Source organism: Drosophila albomicans, chromosome 3 (assembly GCF_009650485.2).
Source record: "Drosophila albomicans strain 15112-1751.03 chromosome 3, ASM965048v2, whole genome shotgun sequence".
In the NCBI taxonomy this organism is placed as follows: Eukaryota; Metazoa; Arthropoda; class Insecta; order Diptera; family Drosophilidae; genus Drosophila; species Drosophila albomicans.
Window position 1 is genome coordinate 52109751 of NC_047629.2, and position 12667 is coordinate 52122417.

At 37.3% G+C, this 12667-nt stretch overlaps 1 protein-coding gene across 6 annotated transcripts in view; it reads left to right on the forward strand.

The window, feature by feature from the left end:
• The window catches only part of LOC117571873 (serine-rich adhesin for platelets), a 41989-nt gene that overhangs the window by 6782 nt on the left and 22540 nt on the right, over positions 1–12667 (forward strand). For 3 of the 6 annotated variants that reach the window (XM_052005255.1, XM_052005257.1, XM_052005256.1), the window contains exon 2: positions 8467–9260. In XM_052005255.1, the coding sequence (XP_051861215.1) occupies positions 8637–9260 (624 nt within the window). In that variant the 5' untranslated portion in view covers positions 8467–8636. Of the gene's footprint in view, positions 1–8466; positions 9261–11709; positions 12498–12667 lie in introns of those variants that run through there. The other 3 variants (XR_007954989.1, XM_052005259.1, XM_052005258.1) reach the window with 3 other exon arrangements.

Genomic DNA, 12667 nt, shown 5'->3' on the forward strand with positions numbered 1-12667 from the left:
GCTTTGTCCAGCAGCGGAGAGGGGGGAGGAGAGGGGGCTCAGGAGTGAGTCCGATGGAAGTCCCCAAGCGGCGGCGGCACAAAAACCTATCAACTGTTCGACTTTGTTGTTGTTTATGCTGCCTGCCTGAGTGTGTGTGTGTGTGCGGTGTGTGTGTGTGTGTGTGTTTGCCTGGCTTTTCGGGGCTATTCTCCATTTATAGTCAAAGTTGCACAATAACGGAAACAGATCAGTTTTTAACTAGTTCTCTGAAAACTTAAAGTGAACTCACTTTTGCTTACTGCCTCTCGACGCTTCGATGCTTTAAGCAATACATTTGCACCATTGTTGTGCCAACGTGTGACTACTGTACGTATGTGTGTGTGTGTATATGTGTGTGAGTGTGTCCCAACGTGTGTCTGTGCGTGTGAATGACATAAGGCGAAATGAGCCGTCAATTAAAGCGTATCAAGCGCACTCACAACAAAAAGTGCTTCACTTTGAAGTTGACTAAAAGATATCCTGTATTGTGAATATATAAATTATTCATGCTGCTCAAGTAGATTGAAATACATATATTCGTTATTCCTGCTGGTCAATTATTAAAATAAATATAAATGTATTTATTCTACAAATATACGGAAAATATACCGCTGTATTTAATATATAGATATACTACATTCAAGTACTAAATATACCAGATTGTCAGACAAAGCAGAGGGCGTTTTTTGCTATACAAAAGTATTTCTTAAATAACTTCAGTATACTGAAAGAAATACATTATTCCTTCTGGTCAATTATTAAAATAATGACAATGTATTTCAAATACTATAAATATACTGCTATATTTACTATATTGATATACTACATTCAAGTACTAAATATACCATAGTGTTAGACAAAGCAGTAAGCGTTTTTTGCTATTCAAAAGTGTATATTCCTTTTGGTCAATTTTTAAAATAATTGACAATATATGAAAACCTTCCAACCAACCATAATTCATATGACTTAAAAGCCTCTCATATTTTTGATAACACAAAATCTGATAAATGCCTCAAGACTCTTTGGGATATTAGTTAATTCATCGACTTAATCTGCTGCGTTTCTTTGCTATCCAAAATCTGTGTATTTACTTTTACTTCTTTTCCTCAGTGAGCTTTATTAAAAACTAAATTTTTATGATCATCATTTTATGATATTCCACACAAAGTCGTTATTTGTTTATTTTATCCAACAACCTTGTTAAACAGTTATCAGAATTGCTTAATATTTTGTACAACTCTTATTTAAAAATGTCTTACATGCTTAACTTTTAATTTTTGTGTAAGTTTTTAACATTAACTTACATAGTTTTTTTTATGAAATATAGTAACTAAGATGTCTTTAAAAATTTAATGAAAGTTCCGTTCACTAAGTTCATTAAATTGTAACCATGAAGGTTACACAGCCTTCGTCACCTTCATAAAATAATCTTAACTTAGCTGAATTTTTCATAATTATTATTTATATTTCAATACTACTCTTTCATAATTACAATTTGCTTTGCCTGTAAGATTGACCTTCATAAATGTTTGACTTTTTTTTCAGAATCTTTATTTTACATGAAGACTAAATTGAAATTACTTCCCTTCAATTAGAACTCAAAGTTTTTTTTTATTATGGTTATGCCTTATGCTTTTCAATGCTTTTGATTTCATTTCATACCATTTCATTTACTTTTTCTGAGTATCAATAAGATTGCATTGTTTTTTTGTTTTTGTTGTAATCGTTATTTGAATTTTAAATTACTTCCCTTCAATTGAAATTTCATTCTTTTTATGAAAACTGTGTTTTATGTATTCTGTTTAATTTTCTCAACAAATTCTTTTAATTGACTTTGCATAAGATTAACATTTCTATGCTTTATGCAACTAATTCACATTTCTTTATAATAGTTTATTTTTGTAGCGTAAAAACTAAATTTTGAATAAATATTTGCATTTTGGTTTATGCATTCTGGAGTTTTTCAATTTTTATTTTTAATGACTTCTCATCAATTGAAATTTCTGTGTCTTTAGTCTTACAGATTTTGTAATATATTAACTTACTTTTCATTTCTTTTAACATACTTTGCCTAGCATAAAAAATGTTTATCTTTTTTTCCTCAGTTTAATTATTATTTCTTTTTGTTTAAACACCGCTTGCAAATGCAGTTTAAGTTTAAGTATTTTATACTTATGACTATCTGCAATGTTTGAAATGGTTCATAATGGATTTTAATTCATTCAAATAGAGCATTATTCGGTTTAATGATGTCGTTTTCTTTGGCGTTGGCACTTTAAGCAGCTGGAGTAATCAGCGTTCAAGAGATTTACATTCAATTTAAATGACATTTATTCTCCGAAATTGTGCTCCATGGTCACTTTAATTACTGCTCTTTCCCCTGTGTGTGTGTGTGTGTGTTTGTGTGTGTGTGTTTGTTGGCTTCTTCGTCTCATTTGGTTGTCAATTTATTTTATTTATCACCTGCCGCCGGCTGGAGGTGAAACCCCCCGTTTTACGAGCGCCGCATTGGGTATAATGGCAGCCAGCAAAGACCACAACATGCGCAACAACAACAACAACAGCAACAACAACAGTGGCAGCAACAACCACAGCATTGGCAACAGCAATAACAATGCAAACAGAACGAAAAGAACAACAAACGTTTACAAAAGCAATTGCTCATTTTTGCACATTTTCTGCAGCGCCATGGAAATGTTTTTCCCGCTCATGAATAAAAGAGAATTCGTTCGACTGGCAGCAGTCCCCCCTCCCCTCCCCTTACCCCTCTCTCTTCACACTCCCCGCATGCTACTCAAACAGACAGTTATGGTTGCCTCTTTGCAGTGTTGTACAATAATTAAGCGTTGACTTGTTCAATTACCAAAATGCAATTGCTTTTAACCACGCAACGTTTTTCGGCTTTCGGCTTTTGGCCAACACTTTTTGGCCCAGTGGCTCCGCTTGCATTGCTCTTGTTGTTGTTGTTGTTTTTCCCATTTTTCCTCTTTTTTTTCTTTTTTTGCTCTTGTGTATTTAGTATTTTTGTATTGTTGGGCAGCTTTAAGCGCATTTATGCTGCAATGAGTGCTCGCATTAACTGTTTGCAGTTTGCAGTTTGCTATTTGCGGCTTACTCATCAACTGCTGCTGCAGCTTCTGCTTCTGCTTCAACTCCTGTTTTCCTCTGCTGCTATCCTTTTAGGTTTTCAGCTGCTCCTGTGGCAGCTTCTATTATTTAATTTAGTTTCTACTATTGCTGTCTCTTTTTCTACTATTTACTCTTACTCCTACTCTCTAACTCTCTCTCTCTCTCGCTCTCTCTTTCTCTTCTAATTTTTTTATACCCTTTAACAAAACATAATTAATTAGAGATTTATTAGTTTAATCTTGCTTTCCTTCTGTCTGCCCATGTCAACACCTTAATCTCAAAGAATTTTGATTCAAACTTTCGGGATTCAAACTTCTTAGTTTAACTTACTATAAATTAAATATTTTTCTTTAAAATTATTCCCTGAACAACCATGAAAATACATGGTGAGAGTTACTTGAAAGCTAAAATAATAATAATAACTAAAATATAACGATTTTAAATGCAAATTTTGAGATTTCACAGCTTAAGTTTTTATTATAACTATTAAAATTTTTGAACACAGATTTTTAGGTAGCTTCAATACTTTATTTGGCAATCAATAAAAAGTGTGTTAATAATAGTAGTAACATATATTTTTATACCCGCTACCGATTGTAAAAATTAAAGAAGTTATTCATATAAGAAATACTTTTGTATGGAAAGTTAGTAACTTTGGCTGACAATGTGGAATATTTTGCACTCTCTAGTATATTTTAAAAGTAGTACTATGTCAATATACCAAATATAGATCTTAGTATATTTTTGTATTTTTGCAGTAGATTAATTTAGTATATTTGAAAAATAATACCTCACTCTTTTGCTCAAAATCAACACTTTCAGAGCCAACAACACTCGAAGTAGATTTCTTACTTGTTGAAATTGATTCCACATATTTTTCGTAATAAACAATTTTATATGTTAAAAATAACATACGGTTTTAGAATTTTATTTAAGTGAATATTTTTCATGAAAATGCGAAAATTATTGATATCAAACATCATATAAAACTTTTCGCTATACGTATATCCCGTTGAGGGATTTTTTTAATGTTACCGAAAAATACTTATTATATAGTCTGTCAGTTTGTTTGCCTTTAGTTTATCTGTACAGTGAAGTAAAAAAATATACTCATTTCATTGGTTATGGGAAAGTTTCTCCATTGCTTTTGGCAATTTAGTTTGATTTTGTATGTAATATGAAAAGTGAGAGGAAAATCTATTCCATTATATTGTAATAACTAAATTAAAATGACATTGATTTTTATATAAAAATTCAAATTAATAAATAGTATAGAAATTTGAATTTTTCATAAGTTAGTTGAGTTCAAATAATTCTTAAAATGCAAACTTCACATTAAATCTTGATTTAAGATTTTTTTTAGCTCAAAATCTGCAATCTGCCTTTCAATTTAGATTTTTTCTCTGAGTAGTCACTCGTAATGTTTATAATGTCTAACGTCGGTTAGAAAGTATTCGACGGTCAAGCACACTCTTTTTTACACGTATTATTTTTAGTAAGTAAAAGAAAATCGAGTTCACTTCATTGAAATAGTAATATTCATATTAGAATTGGTTCAGCTGCTCAAATCTAATGTGTTTATAATCTTTAAAATCCGTTAGAAAGTATTCGGCAGTCGAGCACACTCTCTTTTACATATTACGTTTCACTTCTACTACTTTCTGCTCTGTTTCTCAGCCAATTTGCATGTGGCAACAACTTGGCGCTGGTTCCTGTCTGCGAACTTTCGTGTTGACGCCTTGTATTAGCGATGTCAGGACGCAAGCTTTTTGGCCGCGTTTGTTGGCCAACGTTTTAATCATCAGAACAGGGCAAAGTTTTCATTTTTTCCCCTCGTTGTTGTTGTTTGTTGTTTGTGGCATTGGCCAAGTTGCTTCTTTTCGCATTTTTGGCATTCGGCATTTGGCATTTATTGCAGTTGGCCCGCAGTATGAGGATTCATTTAGGCCACAAATTGAAATGCACACTGAGTCGAGGAAAGAGGCAAGAGGCAAGTTGTTAGCCAGCAGCTGTTGCATGCCACATCGATTTGGCATGCCGGCTGAGAGGAGTGAAGAGGGGGATAGGGTGGCGCAGGCAATTGCAGTAATCGTTATTGTTATGCTTATGCATGAGCCAACGTGCCACATATCCTTGCCACGTACTACATGTGTCTCTCTGTCTGTCTGTCGATTAAGCCCAAGCTGAGCTCGAGGATCGAGAGACAAGCTTTTGCCCCCCTTGCCGCCCGCTTTATTTATGCGCATAATTACTCGATAGCCATGTTCGATTTACATATGCAGCAAGCAGCAAGCAGAAGTGGCAGCAACATTTTGTTGCAAGCTTAAAGCTGTGTGTGCCACCTTTAATTCAGCGAGTGGAAAACAAAAAGCAACTACTGAATTGCCTCATTATGTTGAATACGCGCAGAGAGCAGAGAGAACGCGGCACTTAACACAAAGGGCCACACGTTCCACACACACACACACATAGTTGGGGGCAGCTGCAGGGCAGTGTATGGGTGGCATGCTGCAACTGCAAATTTATGCAGCACAAAGCCGCGTGGCAAATGTGAGTAAGCCAAACGACATAAGCAGGCATAAACAGTGCCACACACACACACTCTCACACACACACACAAATACCAAGTGCTTGCCCTCGAACTCCACTTCAACTAACCCCTCTCCTCCCTCTCTCCTCTTTTCTACACTCCCCTCTCTGAGTGGGTGTAAATTTTGTTATACGCCAAATGCACCATAAAGCCAGCAGCCAGCAGCCAGCAGCTAGGATCAGGATGCGCCTCCCCTCTTCCCTCTATCCTTCTCCCCAAAGGCAGCTCGCTATCTGCCTCTCATTTCCCTCTCCCTCTCCCGCTCCCCCCTCTGCTGTTGTGGTGTGCTTTGGGGGCGCCTCTGCTGTCCGTGTGCATGCGCCACTCTAATAAAATTTAATAAAAAACGTGTTGCCTTCGCATAATGCATCGACAAAGGGCGTCGCATAGTTGGCAGGGGAGGGGGCGTGGCAACTCAGGGGGCAACACTCGCTTTTTACGTGCTGCAAACAAAAATGTGGCTACAAATTCAGTTTGTGCTGCCAACTGATTACTCATTTCATTAATATTAAACAAATCTATATAATTTTTGGAGTTGGCTTAAAACTCGCTGCAAATTCTGCTTTCACTTAGCGATTCACTTTGAGCTGCAGCTTTTCTCGCAGTGTAGCGAGTAAAAAGTTAACAATTTGTAGCATAATCAATATGCAGCTTCTTTTTTAGTTTGGCAAACGAGAGAGATAGAGAACGTGAGGAAAGAAGAAAGAGAGAGGAAGAGTGAGATAGTGAGAGAGGGAAAGCGAGGGACATAGAGACAGAGAAAGAGAGAGAATGAGAGGGACATAGAGAGAGAAAAAGAGAGGTACATAGAGATCGAGAGGAAGAAAGAACAATAGACAGAGAGACAGAGATGAAGATAAAGACAAAGATAAAGAGAGAAACAAAGGACAAAAGAGAGACAGAGAGAGATAGAAAGAGACAGATAAAGATAGAGGGAGAAGAAGAGAATGAAGAAGAAGAGAAAGTAAAAGAAAAATGTGAAACAGAGAGAGAAAGAGAGAAATATTAAGAGATAGTATGAAAGAGAAATAGCGATAGTGAGAAGAAGGGAAGAGGAGAGTTAGTGTAAGAGGAAAAGAGAGAGAGAGAGAGGGAGTGAGAGAAAGAGACAGGGAGAGAGAGAGAGAGAAAACAAGTAAGAAAGTTACAGTCGAGTGTGCTCGACTGTGAGATACCCGCTACCCATTTTTGATAAAGGCAAAACATTGCGGTATTATTTTCAAAATATACCGAAAATACCTAAAATACTAATTCTATAGAAAATACCAAAAATACTAAATTCTACCCTATGGGTAGCGGGTATAAAAAGAGAAAGAGAAATCCAAGTTCTTTCTTTGATTAAAACTGGATATTATCAGCTCTCAGAAGAGAGAAGTTTCTTGGTAAAAAAAAATGCAGCGGATAAAGCGAAACTTGGTTTTTCGATATTAATGTATCCCAATAAGGATAAAGTCGTTTTTCCTTCTTTTGTCTTTTGGCATAAACTTAACCGTCCTACTCAATTCTTTGATTTTGGGACACAAACTTAATTTCGCTATACATATGCCTAAACTATGTTTGAGAAATATACTCATCTCATTGCTTTTGGATTTCGGTCTTGGTTTCAGAATTTATTTATTGAGCGCTGTTTTCACTTGTCATTCAGAAAAACTTACAAGCGTGTAATAAGAAGAATTCTTAGAATATCTTATATCGCAATTCCATTTTTTATTTGTAATTATTGTGGTATGCTTTATTTACAATTATATTATTTTACTTCTGATAAGACTTTTCAAATGTGTTTGAACGGAAAAAGTGCCCAACTCCGTTTCGCCAAAACAATCAAATAAATCAGTTCTGTTCATAAAGCACTAAACTTAAATAAATTTCGATGAATGAAATAAACTTTGTAAAATGAAGTAAACAATCAATATGATGTTAGGTAATTGGGCAGCTAACTTTCTTACAGTTTATGCAATTTGTTTTTTATTGTATCACCGAAAAAAGAGTTTATCAAGTGTCACAGGGTCTTAACTCTTTGATGCTTGAGATTTTGTTAGTTACCGTAAAGTTCTATAAGATGAAACTATCTAAATCATCTCGTAGTATTTTGCTGTAACTGGGAAAACCTCAAGCAGCAAACAGTTAAGTTCTTAGACCCTTGATTTCAATAAGTATTTTATATTTATTGCAAGTTTTAATGAAGCTCAGCCTTACCAAGTTAACATCAAACTTTAAGACTCTGGCACATTAATTAATGTAAGATTTGCTCAGGCTTACCAAATCCATATTAAATTTTAAGATTCTTGCATATTAATTAGTGTATGATTTGGAAACATTTTCAAAATATATAAATTGCCGCAATTTCTGTCCAAGTGCAACTAGGTTTGAACTATTGGAATCCAGAGTAACAAGGTAGATAGCGTAGGCAGTTAACCTCATTCATCAATTAAACTCAGTTTATTAAGATAACAAGTTATCTCTCTCGAATGTAGTAATCATGCACAGCAACTGCCCCCCCAAATGTGCACAGTGTATGAGTCGATGCCACCCCCTAAAGTGGTTAACCGCATGCGATATAGCTAGAGATATAGAGATACACAGAGCAGAGAGAACTCGAGAGTATGAGAGAAACGTTCCCAGCATATCAATGTGTCGGTGTCGGCATTTGCTTGTCAAGTGGCAAATGCGATAATGCGATAATAGAATAACCCACTCACTCATGCGTTTGCGACTAATTTCGACAGGCGGTGCAACCAAGAATAGAGAGAGAGAGAGAGAGAGAAGTCGAGTCACCACATTAGACATTAGCTGTCAACGGAGGCGCAAAGCGTGTTGCAATCAACAACAAGGAAGCAGCAGCAGAGAGAGGTGAAGGAGGGAAGTCGAATGCAGCAACAGGAAAAGAGGCGGATCGATGGGCAAGTGTGTCTCGAGGCAATCCCCGGTTGCACATCATCAATCTGTGCTGACAATTGCCTTGTCGCAGCAAGATTTGCGCCACGCCCACAAAATATGGCAACAGTTGACAGCGAGTAATGAATATATAGCCACGACTACTCGTACAACTGCGGCAGATGAGCCGACATTTTATTACCACATAAGCCAGGCGCAGTCAGCGACCACGAAGGAAACAGCGACAAAGTCAGAAGAGGAAGAAGATGCCGTGCTGCACATTCAGTCTGTCTATAATCATTTGGATGCCCATGTGAATGCTGAGCATGTTATTGGCAACTCGCTGACAGGTTGCAACACCAACAACAACGACGGTAGCGAAGCCTTGGCTTATGCCACTTGCCAGGAATTTTTGTTGCATGAACTCGCGCAGACACTCGCCGAGTGCCAAGTGAAATACATAACCCCAGAGCTCAGGGATAATAGCAGCAATGACGACTGGAATGGGATCACAACAGACGCTGCCTGGCAGCTGAGCGATATTGATAGCGACCGTCAGAGTGAGAGCGACAGCGACAGCGAGCGACAGAGTGAGAGTGAGAGCGAGCGAGAGGAGACACTTCAACTACAACAACAACTGAATGGGGTAAGTGGCAAAGCTCTTTGTTAACACTGCGTATACGCAACTTTGCAAAGCTAAAGCTTAATCACGCATAATAAGCTATGAAATTAAAGCATTTACTAATCCCTCTCTTAACTGAAGCATGCAACAATTAATTAAGCTGATCAGCTTCTACTCACTTCAATAGCTGCTGCTTCATTAACTCTAATGGCACCTAATTATCACTTCACACCTGCTCAGCGAGTAAGAAAACGCAGTTGACAGACTTTTACAAACACTTGTTGTACTTAATAACTACAATGTTCTAATTGGCTATATTTAAGCAAATTGAAAATTAGTACTTATAATTATAGGGATTGAGAAACCTGTTGTTATTAGGCATACTTAAACTAGTGTGAATTGAGGTACTCTATAACATATCACCGACTAAAGGGTATAAATAACGGATTGTTATTTTTATTGGCAATCACAACCTTTTTCTTATTACAACATATTTAGTAACTGCATTGATTTATTGGGTCAATTGAAGCGAATCTAAATATACAGAAAATTATCACCAATTCTTAGGTATTTTACAGTTTAGAGGAGTGTTTCCCGAATGTCCATAAAACGTAAGTTTAGAAAGGAATTATATTTTATTCGATAATACGTCTAATTTTATATGTTCCGTTTTATAAATTCTCTTACAAATTTCAGGAGTGGAGAGTTGAAATAGTATTTAAATTTAGCCTCAACATTAGAAACTGTAGTATTCCTTAAAATTTATTATTATTCAATTGCCAAGATTGTGCAGGGTATACGATAGGATAGGATTGGACTGGAAAGAAAAGAAAAGACCCGGAAAGAAGAAGAAAGGATGAGAAACGAAAGAAAAAAAAGGATAGGATAGGGTACGATAGGGTAGGATAAGATTGGATAGAGTAGGATAGAATAGGATAGGATAGAAGAGGAAAGGATAGGATAGGGTAGGATAGGAAAGGAAAGGAAAGTAAAGGAAAGGAAAGAAAATGAAAGGATAGACTAGGAAAGGATAGGATGGGATAGGATAGGATAGGATAGGATAGGATAGGATAGGATAGGATAGGATAGGATAGGATAGGATAGGATAGGATAGGATAGGATAGGATAGGATAGGATAGGATGGGATAGTATAGGATAGGATAGGATAGGATAGGATAGGATAGGGAGGATAGTATAGGATAGGATAGGATAGCATAGGATAGCATAGGATAGGATAGGATAGGATAGGATAGGATAGGATAGGATAGGATAGGATAGGATAGGATAGGATAGGATAGGATAGGATAGGATAGGATAGGATAGGATAGGATAGGATAGGATAGGATAGGATAGGATAGGATAGGATAGGATAGGATAGGATAGGATAGGATAGGATAGGATAGGATAGGATAGGATAGGATAGGATAGGATAGGATAGGAAGGATAGGATAGCATAGGATAGGATAGGATAGCATAGGATAGGATAGGATATGATAGGATAGCATAGGGAGGATAGTATAGGATAGGATAGCATAGGATAGGATAGGATAGTATCGATTTATAACTTATCATTATCATGATAGGATAGCATAGGGAGGATAGTATAGGATAGGATAGGATAGGATAGGATAGGATAGGATAGGATAGGATAGGATAGGATAGGATAGGATAGGATAGGAAGGATAGCATAGGATATGATAGGATAGGATAGGATAGGATAGGATAGGATAGGATAGGATAGGATAGGATAGGATAGGATAGGATAGGATAGGATAGGATAGGATAGGATAGTATCGATTTATAACTTATCATTATCATGATAGGATAGCATAGGGAGGATAGTATAGGATAGGATAGCATAGGATAGGATAGGATAGGATAGGATAGGATAGGATAGGATAGGATAGGATAGGATAGGATAGGATAGGATAGGATAGGAAGGATAGCATAGGATAGGATAGGATAGGATAGGATAGGATAGGATAGGATAGGATAGGATAGGATAGGATAGGATAGTATCGATTTATAACTTATCATTGCCTTTTATTTACACGCAATCGAAAAGTCAACAAGTGGTATATGAGATAACGAATACCAATTACAGGGTGTTTTCTTGTCTAACATTCCCTTACTAACACCATTTAATAAAAAAAAATCACTTAATCGTAGCTCTCATTTAAAAGTGAATGAGCTGAAAACACGCAATTGTAGGGCATCTACTAATCTGTCACACACTAAGTATGCGTAGCTGTGCTCCTCACTAAATACTTGCTCACACTTATCGATAGTTTATCGTGCTCACTTGTCAATGCAACCCCCGAACAGTAAAAGCAAAACAAAGTATAGCAAACTCTACGCCAGATGGCGCCACTGCAGAACCACCCTCAAAGTGCGACCGACAGACACTTGTTTTTGTGGTTGTGCGCATGAGCAGAAAGAAGCAGAAAGGGCAGCCACGGTCCGGTCTGCTGAGCAGGGCTGAGCGCTCGACCAACAAAATTCGAGAAGTGCTCAGCGAGAACATTTTCCCATTCAATTTTCCGTGCGCTGTCGTTTCGCAAGTGAAAAATCAAGAAAAATTCATCAAGAAAAACTATTACAGATATATTTGCAAGACAATTGCATAAAGCAAGTGAAAAATAAATCGTTGCATACTTTAAGGAGTTAAAAGTTGTGTACTGAATGTGAAGCTAATTGCAACGCATTAAAAGCAATTTGCAGCATGGAAAAACTTTTCAAGGACCTTCAAAAGTGAAAGAGCCTCTTTGCGTAGGTGTATCTATATCTACACTCTGTACGTGTGTGAGTCTGTGTGTGTGTGTGTGTACCTGCCTCAAGTGCAATTATAAATGGCGTAATTTGCTGCGGCGGCCGTGGAATGAAAATAGTTGTGGCAAGTGAAACGCAATTGGAGGCGATTGCAAACGTGGCAATTTCAAGTGAAACGTCGACGAACAACAACAGCAACAATAATAAGACGAAGGCTCGCCGCAACAGCGAGTGCCGCAGCAGCCAACGTGCAACATGGATGAATGCGACAACCTCGTCGTCGTCACATTAAGCGCCGCACACGAGGAGCACAACTCACTGCAAGCCGAACACTCTGAGATACAGCACAAAGAAAACGCCGAGATCGATGCGATAGACGAGCAACTGAAGCAGCAACGAGAAACTCAAGCAGAACAGCAACAAGAAGTTGCAACAGTCGAGGACGAAGACGAAGACGCAGCAGTTGACGCGGAAGTCGAGGCAGTCATTATGGTATTAGCATTAGCATCTAAATTACATGCAAAAAGATACAAATGTATCTGCGAGTTACTTTTGTTATTGTTGTAGTTAGAGCTGCTGCTGCTGTGGCGTGACTCATGTCAAATGCATAGATTTGCATGCACAATTGCGCACCCCCCGCAACCCTCCTCCCCCCCACACAC